The sequence below is a fragment of the Podarcis gaigeae genome (assembly GCF_964106915.1).
Source record: "Podarcis gaigeae genome assembly, chromosome: 9".
Classification (NCBI taxonomy): domain Eukaryota; kingdom Metazoa; phylum Chordata; class Lepidosauria; order Squamata; family Lacertidae; genus Podarcis; species Podarcis gaigeae.
Window position 1 is genome coordinate 55,321,686 of NC_139685.1, and position 17,436 is coordinate 55,339,121.

The 17,436-nt window shown below is 44.8% G+C and overlaps 1 protein-coding gene across 1 annotated transcript in view; it reads right to left on the reverse strand.

Moving 5' to 3' along the window:
- Positions 1–17,436, reverse strand: part of ENPEP (glutamyl aminopeptidase) — a 59,670-nt gene that overhangs the window by 19,295 nt on the left and 22,939 nt on the right. Inside the window, exons 5-10 of the mRNA XM_083757239.1 lie at positions 12,354–12,508; positions 11,110–11,223; positions 10,277–10,411; positions 9,156–9,221; positions 2,138–2,203; positions 6–153 (exon numbers count right to left, since the gene is read on the reverse strand). Of these exons, the coding sequence (XP_083613365.1) occupies positions 6–153; positions 2,138–2,203; positions 9,156–9,221; positions 10,277–10,411; positions 11,110–11,223; positions 12,354–12,508 (684 nt within the window). The remainder of the gene's footprint in view (positions 1–5; positions 154–2,137; positions 2,204–9,155; positions 9,222–10,276; positions 10,412–11,109; positions 11,224–12,353; positions 12,509–17,436) is intronic.

Sequence of the window (17,436 nt, forward strand, 5' to 3'; positions counted from 1 at the left end):
CCCGAATTCAGAAGCTGGCAGGGAAGGGTCTGCTGTGGGATCCAGGAGAAAGCGCTGTTGTGTGATCATTGAGTTTGGAAGAACGTTCAGCACAGGGTAGCCCATCTGCTTGGTCCAGGTGTCCATGACTTCTTGGACAGGATAACCACTGACCTAAGAATAACAGTGGATGATCATGCTGAGAACACCAAAAGGAGACTGAAGAAGGATATTACTCTTCTGCTTAGGAGGTGAGAACCTACTGTTTTCTCTTCTAAATGCTGGCTTTGGAAAACACACGGGCATAGCTGGTCTAAATAACAGTATTTATTGATTGTAAACAACAAGGAAAGGCCAGCCAGTCGTTATACACTTGTGGGAGTAGGCTCCAACATACACTGTTTGCATAGATGGCAACATTTTGGAGTTCCTGCAGAGGTGAATGCTCAAGATATCACAAGCCACCTTAGGTGACAGCATTCAATATCTTTCATATTTTCCTTCCATGAAAGTTGTGGGGGGAAGTATAGCAAATTCAATACAAAGATGTTTGCTATGATTAGTATAACAAAAGGAAGGAGAGGGATTTGGACATTGCCAGAGACAAGGTGCCTGGAAGAAATCTCATTCCCCCCCTCCCACCAGATATAAGCTCTGGCCCTGTAGGCAACAACCTCACCCGCCCAAGTTTGCCACATTGATGGGATAAAGTGCCATGGCTACTTGTCTGCATGCACTGTGGCTATGAAAGCCACAGGGAATCTGCCTGAGATGCTGTCTGACAGCTTCATTTGAAACACGTGCACACATGATTAATGGTCCTAAAGGAAAAAAAGAGTTTCAAAGGATCTGAGTATCCAACTGGGGTTGATAAGAAGAGTTTTGGCTGACTCTTGCTTAGCAGTTTTAGTCAAATTGCTTCTATTCCCCCCAAAAAAGATAGACTGCCACCAGACATCCATTCCTAGTGATCTGTGCTTCTTGATTCATTCATGTTCTCTTTTCTCCTCTCCATAATTTTGCAACCAGGACAGCAAGGACTGCACTGATAAAAGGCAATAGGCCAGAGGGGAGCAGTCTTCAGGCTCATTAGAACCAATTCACTGGAACCACTAGAGATTCAAGATCTACCAGCCAGAGCCAGGAGCAAAAAATATATGCGTGTTCACATGTTCCATTCAACAAATTTACAACTCTGTACACAAATAGTTGAGCACAGTAACATCCAATAAGCGTACAGTCAGGGCATCTGTGCATACAACAGCTGAGCTGCACAAAGCTGTACACTCTTTTAAAAAAAAACACTTGTGTAATATGTGAACAAGCTTATGGTCAGCATTAAAAAACAAGGTGCCTCTGAGCACATTCTGAACCCTATAATTTGTTCTCAGAACCAGAACTGAGCTGGTACTTTCACAAAAGTACACTCCCGGTTAACCCAAGCTTTCTTCACTTCCGCAGTCTTATTTAAGAGGTGTAAGGTACTTGAACAGGGACGCGGGTGGCGGTGTGGATTAAACCACAGAGCCTAGGACTTGCCAATCAGAAGGTTGGCGGTTCGAATCCCCACGACGGGGTGAGCTCCCATTTAAGGTACTTGATGTTGCTCTTGCAGGAGAATCTCACTTAGTGGGGTGGAGCTGCAGCATAAGCCTCCTGACAGTGGGGCAGTGCCACTTACTAGGAGGGACAAGGTGGCAGCTGCACCAGCAGAGCCAATCCTGCAGGTTGTCTGTGCAGCTCTGACCTTGCCACCTCCTCGTCCTTCCCACTAGGAGATACTGCTGCAGGAGGCCTATTGCTGTAGTTCCGCACCACCAGGTGAGCCACTTCCTTGTTTAAAAATAGCAGGGCAGGTTATGGATGAAGCATGCTGAACAGATATGCCCAATACGTTGAAATTCTTTTGCAGTTTATTTTCATTATGGATTTCTTCTTATCCATCTGCCTTGAGGCATTTTCTTACTGAGAAATGCTGTCGCACTTAGCGGGAGTTTGTGTGAGCCAGAAGCAATGCATTCAAAATGTATGGAGAGAAGTTGTTTTTAAGATTAGATTTCCTAGCCAAGCAAAAAGATGGGGGAAGTGGGACTAGGAGGCTGTCCCTAATAAAATAATACAAACATTTGTACTGATTTATAGTCATATATACACATACCTCTCCCAGTGCTTTCCAGAAGTCACTTGTTTTTGCATTTTTGAATTCATGATCTTTTAAATATTTCTGTTGGAGAAAATGGAAACAGTTACTCAATATTAGTATGAACACCCACCTCAACAGCTTTAATGGTCTGATGTTAGTGTCAGGAGTTGATCCTACACTCGAGTAGGACCCTGGCAGAGACACATGCCCAACTGGCATGTTCTCTCCCTCCTGGTTGATCACTCAAGAGCTTCATAAGCTTTCTTCAGCCCGAACATCAGTGACCGATGCCAACCGACACCGGCACACTTAGGGATCCGCAGAGTTTGCACATCAGCAACTCAGCATTTTGGATAATCTACTTTATTTACATATAAACACACACGGAGCTCTGCAACATGGCTCCCTCTCTCTCTAGCATCAGACAGCCAAGAGAAAAAGAACAAAGGACAATAGTCCCACTTCACGGAACACAGTAACACAAACATCCTCTCTCCGTCACTTCCCACTTTGTGGAGTCAAAACCTATACTGTCATGTGATAGACAAAAATCCCATGACTGCAATCATAGATCAGGAATTCTAACAGATAGAAGTTCTGCAGCATGCAATTGCCACCCTCCTGACTCTGTGGATCAGCAACTGCAACTTTTCACTCTGCATTGGCTTCTTGTTGTTTCATAGGCATGATTCAAAAATCTGAGGGTGGCTTTGAATAACGTAACAGATGTGCCTCTTAATCTCCTTCCTTCTTGCCTATTTCAGCCATGCACCAACTTCATGCAGAGACCTTCTGAGCAGTGCGGCGTCATGTCTTTGGCCAGAGTGCGAGTGTCACTGTTGGTATATCTCACTTATGTGCTGCTGCAGTCAGTTTAAAACCTGCATGCAAGCAACAGGCAAGTTTCCAAAGCACAGAGAGCGCTAAAGGAAATAACAGTGCTCTGGACAAGATTCTCAAGGAAATTCAGGTTCCCACTGAACACTATAAGAAATACTCCTGGGGAAGGTTGCAGTATTTTAATTTAGAGGAAGTTGGGACGCGGGTGGCACTGTGGGTTAAACCACAGAGCCTAGGACTTGCCAATCAGAAGGTTCAAATCCCAGCGATGGGGTGAGCTCCTGTTGCTCAGTGCCTGCTCCTGCCAACCTAGCAGTTCAAAAGCACATCAAAGTACAAGTAGATAAATAGGTAACCGCTCTGGCGGGAAGGTAAATGGCGTTTCCGTGCTCTGCTCTGGTTTGCCAGAAGCGGCTTAGTCATGCTGGCCACATGACCCGGAAGCTGTACGCTGGCTCCCTCGGCCAATAAAGCGAGATGAGCACCGCAACCCCAGAGTTGGTCACAACTAGACCTAATGATCGGGGGCCCCTTTACCTTTTACATAATTTAGAGGAAAGGCATGGAAGGGCATAGTCACACATCCTCTTGTCCTTCTGATTCCCCCCAGGGAAAACTGTTTTATTCTTATTCTTATTAAGATTTGTACACTGCCCTTCATCTGCAGATCTCAGGGCAGTTCACAATATAAAAATGAAACATAAAAGCACAAAATACACAATAAAAGCAAAACAACAACAACAAAAAAACCAAAACCAATAAACCCTGCTACCTTTAGCGCTCAATTGGAGAAAATGACAATTTGGGTTTTCCCTGGATTGCCATTTGTTCCAATCTATTGCTAAAGAGCAGTTTTTCCCTTGGTAAGGAGAGGGGCAAAGGGAAAACCGCTCAGACCCGTGCTTTCTAGGCACAGCAGAAGTGTGAACCAACCCTTGACATGCGAGAAGTGTATACAATTTTGCAAGGCATGAAGAAAGTGGATAGAGAATGCTTTTCTCTCCTCTCCTAACGTTAGAAGTCATGGGCATCCAATGAAGCTGCAGGATTGTTGGAGGGTACAGGACAGGCAAAAGAAAGTGCTTCTTCACCGAGCGCAAAGTTAAACCATTTGCTCCCACAGGAGACATTCGTGGCCAAAAACATGGATGACTTTAAAAGAGGATGAGACAAATTCATGGAGGAGAAGGCCATCAGTGACCCTTCGCCTATGTTCTGCCCCCATGATCAGAGGCAGCATGTGTCTTGGTACCAGCTGCCGGGAATGGCAGGAGGACTTGAGGGGAGAACAGGATGCTGCCCTAGGTGGGCCACTGGCCTGAATCAGCAAGTTCTTCCTCACATAACATTGAACTGCATGGATGCTTCCTAAGCATATTCAGTCAGAAGTAAATTCCATTGAACAAACTGCTGCTTCCACAGCTGCTACAGGAGATGGACTCTGAGCAACATCTCAAGAAGGACTAAAGTGAAACTGTGAAGCTCCCTTGTTATTTTTTATTTCGGATGCTGCATGTTGTTCTATTTATAGTATTGAAATGTGGGTTGTTTTTTGGTATGTTATAATATTTTTGTTTTGCTATGTTATTGTGAAAATGTTACTGTGTTATTGTTTTGCCATGTTATTAGGATTTTTTGTGCAATGTTTGAAATACATATCTGTTTCTTTGTTGTAAGTCACTTTGAGCATTATTCCTTTGTGGAAAAGTGGCATACAAATAAAATAAACGATTGTGTGTGCTGGGCTGAAGAACTTGTGGCCCTCCAAATGTTGGACCACAACACCCCTCAACCTCAGCCGCCACAGACACTGGTCAAGTATGATAGGATCAGGGATAGACTTGGTAATATGGCACCCTGAATGAGGACAAAATGTTGTGCGTTCCCTAAATATCTCTTGTTTTCATGCCCTCCTCCCTCTCACTTTCTATTCTGTGCCTGCTCTCAAGTGCCTTACAGCATATTTTGTACTCCCTTGGCTCAGTGCCTTGTGAGGAGGAACTGCCTGCACCACCCTAAATCTGGTGCTGATGGGAGTTGTGGTCCTCCAACATCTGGAGAGCTGTAGGTTCCCCAGCCTTGATGTGCAAGATCCAGGTGTAGGATGCTGAGCTTCTATGATCACCGGGTGTAAGATGCTGGCCACCCAAGAATTTCATCTGTGACTAGAATGATTATACAGAAAAGTTGTACAAAATGAATGAAAGGGATCTGAGATTTTTTTGAGGGTTATTTTTAAATCTGTCCTTGATTAAACAGTTACAAATGTAATTCTCATTGACCTTAATTATTCCCCCCAATTAAAAGCTATTTATGTAAGAGAGCAGATTGTTCTCATTATACCCTGGTTGAGTTCATATTCCCATTATTCGAGAACACATCTTAAAATAACACTCATCCATTTACCAAGACAGGAATTTATAATCCAGGTACACCATGTGGGCCTCAGTAAACAAAGAAGAACACAGCCAGAGCGCTCTCTCTCTCTCTTTCCAAGCTCTTTCGTGCTAATGCACTGCCTAGTAAATGTGTCAGGCTGGAAAATGCTGACTCCCAATGTCACTGCTGGATAAAAAATAGATCTGTCCTTTGGAAAGCGTTGAAACTTGTTTTCAGGGACCATAGAATGGATCCTGCAGACATGCAAGATTGGAGCGTGGAGAGAAGTTGATTTTTCACTCTAGATTGTATTGTCAGGGAACACAGCTGTGTTTCTGCTGAATTGTCTTTTTAAATCACCCCTGTGCTTTGGTTTTTAATTGAGATGGGTGGGTTTCCCCCCTCCTCTTCTAGATCTTATACCTAAGGTCAGGTTTAAAGTGATATACCGTATTTTTCGCTCTATAGGACGCACCGGACCATAGGACGCACCTTGTTTTAAAGGGGAAGAACAAGAAAAAAACTCTCTCCCTCTCTGCTCAGCGCCCCTTCAGTGAAGCGGCAGGAGAAACGGAGCCCCTTCCATTTCTCCTCCCACTTGGCTGAAGGGGTGCTGCGCAGCTCTCCCTCTTTGCTGAAGCCAGGAGAGTCTTGCTCTCCTGGCTTCAGCGAAAGAACCACTTTGTTGGATGGTACATTTTTGGTGGCTATAGTTACATGCCCAGATTGCTATTATCACAGGGTGCTTGTCACCACATGGTTCAATAGCTGATCATATTTGCAAAGAGGCAAAGGAAATCTTGTCATGTCTTTGCTTCTTCAGGTTAATGATCAAGTGTAGGTGCTCTTGATGATGATGATGATGATAAAATAATCATATTCTTACCACTTGGCAGGATGACATAGTTGGCAAATATGCCAGGTGGTTACAGGAACGTCATGGTAAGTCACCACTCATTGAACACCTCGCCTACTTCTGGGCTTCTCGTCATGAGTTTGGCCACTGTGGGAGCAGAATGCTGGACTAGATGTGTCTGATCCAACAGGGCTTATCTCATACTCCTGTGTTCTCCTTATGTGCTATACAAGCTCATATGCATGGATAATAGCTATTTGTGGACTGAGCTCCCTAAATGCACGTCTGGTTGGCGTGGTTGGCATTGCTTCTGCAGTTGCTTTTGCATCACTCCCAGGAATCTGTATGAAAGCTTCTGCCCATGTAGTTGGTTGGCTTTTCTGCCACTGAACGTTAACTGCATGGGAGGAGGGTTTTAGAGATTCCTGAGAATGATGTGGCAGTAACAGTGATGGTGTATTAGTGGCGGGGGAGAGGTAGAGAAATATGCTGCCTTTCATATTTTGGTTTTGTGACTGTCTGAAGAGGGCTTCTTCTGAAACTCGCTGGTATATTTATTTATTTCATAAAATTTATACACTGCTTGATTGCAACCCCACCCCCCCAAAAAAACCCCAAACCCTCAAAGATGTTTACAAAATAAAATAAAATAAAATAATTGGCACAAGCAGTTAAAACTTTCAAAGAAATCAGAAATAAACTAAAAGCATATTAAAACACACACCAGCATTCTACGTATCTGGGTAGGCTTGTCTAAAGAAAAGCATTTTTAGTAGGTGCCAAAGAGAGAACAGTGAAGGCACCTGCCTGGTGTCAATAGGAAGGGAGTTCCAAAGTGTTTTTGTTTTGTTTTTTTGACACTTTGACAATTGCTATTTGACAGATAGGTTACAACTGTTACATCGAGTATATAACACCATCCATTTCTTCCTGGTACCTTCCTGACTTAGCTGTAGTGGGACAGTAGATGGCACTGTTTGTCTCACTCTCAACAACTTCTGTACTTTCAGCATATACGTACAACACAAGCTTACATTGTGGCAGACTGCAAATTGTAAGTGCAAATGGATTGCAACCATGGTACAGAAATAAGGGTGGGAGGCTACATTCACCGCAACGGTGACCTTTCTCTATTAGCATAAGAACCGTGATGACAGAATGCAATATCCTAAAGGCTTGGATGCCTTTATCACTTTGGTCTCAGTTCTGGCAGTGGGCACTAGATGCATCTGCGATGTAACAGTGAGCAATGGCCCAATATAATGGTATGGTAAATAATTTCATTTAAGCACTAGTGCAGCCAGTGCTTGTGGGGAACATCTGGCCCTCCAGATTTTGCTCAACTCCAACTCCCATCACTCTTAGCAAGCATGGCCAATAGACAGGGATGATGGGAGCTATTGGTCAGCAACTCTTGACATCCAAAGCTTCCCCACAACAGTCCTACAGTATCTTTTAAAGGCAGCAAGGCACACATTCTTCTTAGGCAAAAAATGGAAGTTGGGACTCAAACCAGAGTCCTGACAAAGGTAGCAAACAGAAGAGTTTGGATTTGATATCCGCTTTATCACTACCCTAAGGAGTCTCAAAGCGGCTAATATTCTCCTTTCCCTTCCTCCCCCACAACAAACACTCTGTGAGGTGAGTGGGGCTGAGAAACTTCAGAAAAGTGTGACTAGCCCAAGGTCACCCAGCAGCTGCATGTGGAGGAGCGGAGACGTGAACCCGGTTCCCCAGATTACGAGTCTATCGCTCTTAACCACTACACCACAGTGGCTCCAAACAGGGCTTTTCATCAGCTGGAACTTGCCAGAACTCAGTTCTGGCACCTCTCAGGTGGGTGCCATTGCCATTACAAGAGAACAAGGGAGACAATCATGGTGAGTTCTGGCACCTCTTTTTCTAGAAAAATAGCAGTGGTAGCAAGCATCACTGTTGTTAAAGGAAGCATACACAAATGGCCTACAATGACTAGGAAATGACTGGAGACCTCTAGAGAAGTGATGGCTAACCCTTTTCAAGCCAAAGGCTGCACTACCCTTTGAACTCTCTGCAGGGTCACATGTCAAAAGGGGCATTGCAGTTTCTAGACCCTCAGGGCCGACCTTAAGTCTCCAGGTTTGCCTGACCCCCCCCCAGGTGGTGGTGGGGGGCTTGAAGTTTCAGGTGGGTGAGAGAACCTTAAAAAAAGGTTATATGGGTCTGTCCATATAAGCCCTGCCATGGGACAGTAAAACATATGGAGAAGGAGGAGGGGACAGAGGGTGAAGAAAGGGTTGTGAGTGGAGGGTAGTCATCTCCCTATCCTTTGGTCTCCCTCGGAAACTCAACAAACCGGTTGTACCTGGCACTGGGTGTGGAGAGTAAAGCTGAATGGGACACAGCTATGGGCAGCCTGAGGAAGTACCACCCACCTTGGGCCTGCCTATAAAAGTCTAGAGTGAGAGACTAGGGTGATGCCTGCTGTTTCTGGGAACTCTCCTTGTGAAGCTTTTGTGGGTGAGCTGGGTGTTTGTTTGGACCCTGGGTGAGAACCTGGAGGCTGAAGGGAAGGGTGTATCAGAAGGAAATGAATTGATATTGATTAGTAACAGAGAAGCTGATAGACAAACATAATTGTGGGGAAGGGTCTTATGTACTTGTCTATACATTCAAATTGCTGCTGTTTGGAGATGTCATCACAGAGCAGATGCTCAGAGAAGACCAAGACCTGTTTTGTGAACCAAAATGGATTGTGCAATCTGGCTTTAGAGGAAAGTAAGTGAAATAATTCTCTAAAGTTCTGACCAAAATTCCCTACAATGATCCACACCACAATCCTAAACAACTTTACTCAGAAGTAAGGCCCATTGTTTTCAGTGGGGACCTACTCTCTCAAGGAAGTGTGCATAGGATTGCACACTAATTACTAAGCATTTCCCTATTTTCCTGTTCTACACCAATCTGAGTAGATCATACCTGACATCCAGCTTGGAATTTTTCTGGTGAGATCCAGTCTTCCAGCATTCTGAGAATCGATGCTCCCTAAGAAAGCAGAGATTGGGATTATCAGCAATTATCAGTTGATGCTATACCAGTTTCAATCAAGCCATGTTCTTGAAACTTGAAAAAGTCTGACTGACTGAGCAAAATACATGGATAAAATATTAACTCCCTTATTTATGCACAGTCCAGCAACATATAATTTATATTTTTAATGCCTTATATTTATGAACTGCTCTCCTTAGCCCATAGCCTTCCTCCTTACTGCGTGAGAGTCAACACAACCCAGAATGAACCAACAACCACAGAGCACAAGAAGTAGACACAAATCACCCGGTTTCAGCCATAAGCAATTCATAGTGGTTTGTCTGCATCTTACCTTAAATGCCGCCTGTGGCTTGGGAGCAAAGGAAGCCCTACCCTCCTGCCTCAAATAGCTCTGCCTGAGACTTGGTTTTCTGTGGATTTAAGAGATCCTGCCTGCAGATGCTTTTCAAAATGTTTGGCCACTTCTGGCAACACTAACAAAAGCCAAAGTTCTCAGAAATTCTGATCTGAAGAAGATTCTAGCCCCATACAACACTACATACCTACATATACAAGGAAGCAGCGTAAGCACTTAAGTTTGCACATGAGGTTGTTGTTGTTGTTTTAAAAAAAAGATTCCTAAGTGAAGACATTCTCTAGCAAACATGACCCAGGTTCACATAGCATGCTGACCTTCTGCATTTGTGTTCAAGCAAGGCCCAGTTTACATAACCCTTTGGCTTATGGTCATTTGCTTGCTCTCCCCACCCTTGCTTGTGGCAATCTGATTGGGAAAAAGGGCTGTATGTTGGGATGGACGGATCTGTCAATTTCAGTTACTCTCAGTTTCTCTCTCTGTTATAAGTTCACATATTTCCACATCAGTTTGCATTTTTTTTTAAAAAAACCCAACACACACAAATTCATTTGTCAGAAGATGCTATAAAATCAACTTCTTTAAAGCTTCATCTCCTGACCTTTCCTGAAGAGCGACATATCAACTCAAACACTATTGACTTTGTGTCTGCCTTTTTGACATTGTATCAAAGAGAAGACAAGTTCTTCCTTACTTTGCTGTAGGATATGCCATCAAACACAGAGGTTATTTCATCAGGAGAAGACACATTCACTACAATAGCATGGGAGGAGATCAAAGAGTCCTCCTTCAGAACAGGGAACAGATCCTCAATCAAAATTTGGTCCATCTGTAAAGAAAAATGAAGGAAAAATGGAGCAAAATACACTGAATAAGATTACAAGAAATGATTGTGTCTCTCTGTTTAATATTTCTACTGGTCTGTCATCATGTTGTGATGACAACCTGAACCTTGAGGGGTGAAAGATGCACACAGATTGAGCCAAGACTTGGAAAGTGGCTCTTGTAGGACTCTACCTCAGAGTCTGAATGGATAATCTTGGGAAGAGGAGGACAGGAAGGGGAGGTGTATCCATAACCCCCTGGGGAGTTCTCCTCCCTCCCTCCCTTTTTTTCCCCTGGCACCGAGGGAAGATTTTTCTGACTGGAGTGGGGGGAAATAGGGAGGGATAGGAAGAGATATGTTGTTTTCCTTCTGCTGGAAAATTGTAGATTGGAGAGAGGATGGTCTGCAGGCTAGGGGAGAGTTTGTGGCTCTTTGTGAGGAAGAAAGAACACATAGTGGTCTTGGGGGAGGAAACATGAAAAAGACATGGTCATAGTGGGTGGTTTGGTAGCACTCCATGGCTTTAAAATAACATGCTTTATTCTACACTATACCTGTGGCTTGTTTTGAGTTTTTGATAAAACATTTCCCCCCATGTTATCAGTGCAAAAAATCTACATAAATCAGTAATAATAATGCTTATGCTCCACACCACAATATAAGCACATAATATAATGTAATGTAAGAATGTTAATGTTTACCATTTGCCAATCTCCTTCTGTAGCATTGACCCCCAGAAATTCAAAGAAGCTGGCAAATCCTTCATTCAGCCACAAGTCTTCCCACCAGTCCATGGTCACAATGTTCCCAAACCACTACAATGGGAAGCGGGGGGGGGGGGGGGGGAGAGCAGCATTATTTATACAGGTTATAGCTCTATGGTAACTTAGCAAATATTTACATAATACAGCTATCGTGCAGATCTTGCTGTGTCAAAATTAATAGATGAAAGGGTTCCTTATATGGAGATACGCTGTCCACTTCACTGATGACTTTTAGGCACCAGCTTAAAACAGATATGTTAATGGAGGCATTGGGGTATTGGATATTTTTGAGACCATTGCTGAACTGTTCTGTTGCGCTCTTTTCACTGGGCTTTAATCTAATTATATCTATATTTTATCTGCTCTGTTTATATTTTGTTTGTTAGGACCCTGACGTTCTATGGGATGAAGGGTGGTTGAGAAAAATAACTAATAAATAAGTGACTAAATAAATGTTTTTTTCACCAATGCATGCATTTTACAGTATGTACACTTTCCCCCCAAATACATTTTTGTACACATTAGTTCAACAACTGTATCCAAAATTTGGAGAAGTGTGAATTTCACAGGATAGCTGTGTGACACTTTGCTTCTTGGTTGTAGAAGTGTGAATTAGGCAGTTGCTCATTAAAATGCAATCAAAATTGAACTCTGGCCCAACATCCCTGCACAAAGCTCAGTTTACTATCATCTTCCTATCTGCAGCCCCAGCACATGCCACCTGAGGCACCCAGCTTCACTCTGCCTAATAGTAGGGCTGACTCGGGGGGGGGGGGACTAATTCAACTGATGCATGAGATGTTGCTCATCACTGTGGTGTTGTTTCATTTCTCTTCCACTTTCCCATGGGAGAAGATTGCTCCTGCAATTTATCATGATTTGCAGCAGCAAAAATGGGTGTGGGAAACTATGGTCTCACTGCAGCTTTGTGTTGTAGTAGCCCCAACAGTAAATCTGCAGCAAATGAAGTGCTGTTGATACAGGATGAAAATGAGACAAAACCATTATCTGAAATATGTTTCAGTACTTCAGAGCTTTAAAACAAATCTACTTATTTTGCAGCTGTAAAGGAAGCAGAAAAATCTGACAGAATAAAATAGATGGGATAAGTGAACCATTATTTCCTTGACTAAAATATTATCATTTGATGCCTTTGCGATAAGATGCTTTGCAAGCTGTACCTGGTGAACAAGTTCATGGGCAACCACAGCCGCTACTCTTTGCTTGTTTGAAGCAGCAGATTCATTTGGATCATAAAGGAGATTAGTTTCTCTGTAAGTGATCAACCCCCAGTTCTCCATGGCCCCAGTGCCAAAATCTGGAATGGCTATTTTGTCTAGATAGAAAAAGAGAGACATTTACCATGAGTGTTCAAGCTCATTTATCTTATTCAAGTCACAGAACTGCTGTATCTAACCGTAATACTTCGGCTTGTTGCTTGTGCCCCCTGCAACATTGAAATGCATAAGGTCCTGGAATTCAACCCTCCGAGAGATGCTGCAAGTCAGTATAGGCAATGGTGAACCCTTGGTCTGACTCAGCAGAACATTCAACATGTGTCTGGACTGCTGAAATGCTAGGACGATGCTGGTGAACCAGGTTCTTCTGCTTCCAGTTTCACATACCCCCTTTTGACAGCGTGGGTGCAACTATGCACAACATTTTGGAGAGCTTATGAAATCAAATAGGTGAGAGCATGTGGAGCTGAATTTGTGGGCCTTGAGTCATGGTATTTGCAGGACAGCCCCTGGCTGTATGCATCTACATGTTCACCTTCCCACTGGAATGTATCCAATGGGAAGAGCCAGGGAAGGAGAGACAGTGAGATAAGGAGCCACTAACATCGGGAGGAAAGAAGGCAAGAAGATTAGGTGTCCTCCATTGACACCTATTGACTAGGTACAGTATGTGTACAAATTGTTGCAATCATAGAACTGAAGAATTGGAAGGGATCTTATAGGGTTTTTATGAAAACCTATGAGATGGCAGTGAAGGCCGCTAAGAAGTCCTACTTCTCAGCCTCCATTGCATCCGCTAGCTCTCGCCCGGCGCAATTATTTAGTATAATTCGGTCTTTAACGTCCCTCGAAGGACAGCCAAATTTAAATAATAATTTGACACACAGCTGTGAGGCATTTGCGAGCTTTTTTGCGGAGAAGGTCCTGTTGCTCCGCCATGACCTCCCTGCCAATTTGGATACAATAAAGGAACTGGAGGCCCCTCGACTGTCCTCAGATTCAGTATTGGACCACTTTGACCGGATATCCCCAGCCGATGTGGACAGACTCCTCCGAGCTGGAAAGCCCACCACTTGTCCTCTCGACCCGTGCCCGTCCTGGCTGATTAGAGCGTGTCCAGACGAGGTGCGGGCCCCCCTGGGGGATATCATCAATCTGTCCCTTGGCACTGGGACATTCCCAGGGGAACTGAAGGAGGCAGTGGTGCGTCCGCTTTTAAAGAAAACATCATTAGATCCCTTAGATCTATCCAATTACCGCCCGATTTTGAATCTTCCATTCCTGGGTAAGGTGATTCCGCGCTGGTCATGGGACCGAGACGGCTCTGGTCGCCCTAACAGATGATCTCCGCAGGCAGCTGGATCGAGGCGGGTCGGGGCTGCTGATTCTTCTAGACCTGTCAGCAGCCTTCGACATGGTCGATCACGAACTCTTGGACCACCGCCTTGCCGACGTGGGGATCCAGGGCACAGTCCTTCAATGGCTGCGCTCGTTTCTCTCTGGTCGGGGACAGAGGGTGGCGCTTGGGGGGGAATTGTCATCCCGCCACTCCTTGGTGTGTGGAGTGCCCCAGGGTGCAATACTCTCCCCGATGCTTTTTAACATCTTCATGCGCCCCCTCGCCCAGCTTGTCCGGAGTTTTGGGCTGGGCTGCCATCAGTATGCTGATGACACCCAACTCTATCTGTTGATGGATGGCCACCCTGACTCGGCCCCAGACACACTGATCAGATGCTTGGAGGCTGTGGCTGGATGGTTACGTGGGAGCCGGTTGAAGTTAAATCCTTCGAAGACAGAGGTCCTCTGGCTGGGACGGGACGACATGAGACTGAGGGGGCAACTCCCATCTCTTGCGGGGGTGCAATTAGTGCCAGCACCGTCCGTTAAGAGTTTGGGTGTAATCTTCGATACCTCCCTCTCCATGGAGGCACAGATTGCAGCTATAACAAAGGCGGCATTTTTTCATCTCCGCCAAGCTAAGCAGTTGGCTCCTTACCTCTCTTGCCCTGACCTAGCCACTGTGATCCACGCGATGGTCACTTCCAGACTGGATTATTGTAACTCGCTCTACGTGGGGCTCCCCTTGAGACTGACCCAGAAACTCCAGCGGGTGCAGAATGCCGCAGCGAGACTCCTTACGGGGTCTTCGCTTAGAGATCACATTCATCCGGTGCTATACCAGCTGCACTGGCTCCCGGTGGAGTACAGGATCAGGTTTAAGGTGCTGGTTTTAACCTTCAAAGCCCTATACGGCCTAGGACCCTCGTACCTACGGGACCGCCTCTCCTGGTATGCCCCACAGAGGAACTTACGGTCTTCAAATAAAAACACCTTGAAGGTCCCAGGCCACAAAGAGGTTAGGCTGGCCTCAACTAGAGCCAGGGCTTTTTCGGCTGCGGCTCCAACCTGGTGGAACGCTCTGTCACAAGAGACAAGGGCCCTGCAGGACTTGACATCTTTCCGCAGGGCCTGCAAGACAGAGCTGTTCCACCTGGCCTTTGGTCAGGGCGCAGCCTGACTCCCTCCTTTGGCAATCTTTACAAAACTTTAGTTTATGGTTGCCATCAATTTTGATTTTAATTACTTTTTATAATGTTGTACTGTTTTAGTGTTGTTAGCCGCCCTGAGCCCGGCTTCGGCCGGGGAGGGCGGGATATAAATAAATTTATTATTATTATTATTATTATTATTATTATTATTATTATTATTATTATTATTATATTGGAAAACATTTAGTCCACCACCAGCTTGATCAACACAGGATTCACACTGCAGTATCCCTGGCAGATGCCTGTCCAATCTCTCCTGAAATATAGTCTCTGAAAGATGTACTCCTGAGGCTCCACCCAAAATTGAAGCTTGCCTGGTCAGTACAGAGTCCTGGATGAAATATCTCAGTTGGCTTCCTCCAACTCCTTCTTCAGACCTGTACCTATTTTCCTCAGCCAAACAACGGGTGATGTAGAAGAGAAGGGAGCTATGCCAGGTACATGTCCTACCAGGAATGTAAGAAGACACCAGCTGGATGAAACCAAAGACCCATCTAGTCCAACATTATGTACCATAAGTGGCCAACCTGTGCCTCTAGGAAGGCCATAAGCAGTACAGGTGTGCAGTAGCTCTCTCCCACTTGTCTTCCACATAAAATAGGCTCAAGAGGCATATGGTTTCTGATACCAGAGGTACTACACAGCCATCATGATTATTAGCCACTCACAGTCTTATCCTCTGTGAATTTGTAAACACCCTTTCAAGCCATTCAAGTTTGTGACCATCACTAGAGTCTGTGGTAGTAATATGTGCTGTGTGAAGTAGTTCCTTTCATCTGCCCTGAATCTCCAACCATTTACATAGGTATATTGGGTGAGCTTGGATTTGGGTACTATAAGAATAAGGGAAACGTCTCTCTCTTCACTTTCTCCATACCTTGCAAAGCAACTGAACCACAATTGCCATTTTAATGCCCGTACACCCAGTTTGGAGACATCCCTTTGGACCTCTTCCCAATCCCTCAGTAGGGCACTTGGCACGCTCTTCCCCTGCCACAGGGGATGCTTTCTGCTGCCTGATTGGTAATGCCAAACTAGTCTTTACAATGTCTTCCTGCAATTAGGTTGTAAAAGGATTTCGTAAATGGGACTAAGAAATATTTATTGGCAAATTAAGTAAACTAAATCCCCATGTAATGAAGAACATCTGCTTCTACTCCCCACAACATGGAGGGTCATGTCTTCACGGCTGGCAATCAATACCAGCTTAAATGAGAATTATGGACGCTAGGTTCCTCTGAGAGGCTGAACAGCCCCGCTACTTAGCCTCGCATAGAATTCAAATTGATTCTGAGATGGGCAATGCTAAAGCATGACCCACTGGTTCAAAATCCAGAAACCACTGCATTCTGTTTAATTTTGGTCAAAATGGGTTTCATTTTGGGACTGTGAAGGGCAGCATGTTTATAATTGCAGTTCAACCTTTCTGAACCGCACTTCACCTCTGAGTAGTTTGCCACCCACCATTGTTCAGATGGAATTGCATACATTGAGAAATAAACACACACACACACTTCAACCACTTCTGTCTGCAGAATAAAATGTATCTCAGGTGAGTATTAACAGATAGATCACAGCTCCTTTACTTGTGAACAGGAACATAGTAAGTTGCCTTATAATAGGACATATGAGCATATGCAGAGTCTAATGGATCAGGCCAATGGCCCACCTAGTCCAGCATCCTGTTCTCACAGTGCGCTCCCAGATGCCTCAAAACATAAGAGCACTTTTCCCTTCTGTGGTTTCCTGCAGTTGGTATTCAGAAGCATCACTGCCTCTAACCATGGAGGCAGACTGCAGCCATTGTGGCTAGAAGCCATTATTGAGCCAGATTCATCCAGCCCAGTAACTGTGCCCATTGACTGGCAACAGCTCTCCAGGGTTTTCGGGGATGGTACATTCTCACTCCTACATGGAGATGCTAGGAACTAAATCCGGGACCTTTTGCATGCAAAGCAGACACTCTACCCCAGAGCTCCTGCCAGTATGGTGTGGAGAGCCAGTATGGTGTAGTGGTTAAGAGCGGTAGTCTCGTTATCTGGGGAACCGGGTTCGCATCTCCGCTCCTCCACATGCAGCTGCTGGGTGACCTTGGGCCAGTCACACAGTCTCTCAGCCCCACTCACCTCACAGAGTGTTTGTTGTGGGGGAGGAAGGGAAAGGAGAATGTTAGCAGCTTTGGGATTCCTTAAAGGGAGTGAAAGGCGGGATATCAAATCTTCTTAGAGCAGTGGTCCCCTGAAATAGCTGAAGCAGAGGGATCCATTGAAAATGCACATGTGATTTTGGCCTGTGTTTTTGTTGTTGTATGCTTCAGCCTTGGCAACATAGGTTTTGCAATCATGTGTGTGTAATATCACTAATACCGTGAGAGAGGGTCAGAGGGGATTTGAAGACTTGTGTGAAAACTAGGGCAATGCAGCGGCTCTGGTCAAATACCAGATTCTGACTTGAATTGGGCTCATGGGACAACACAG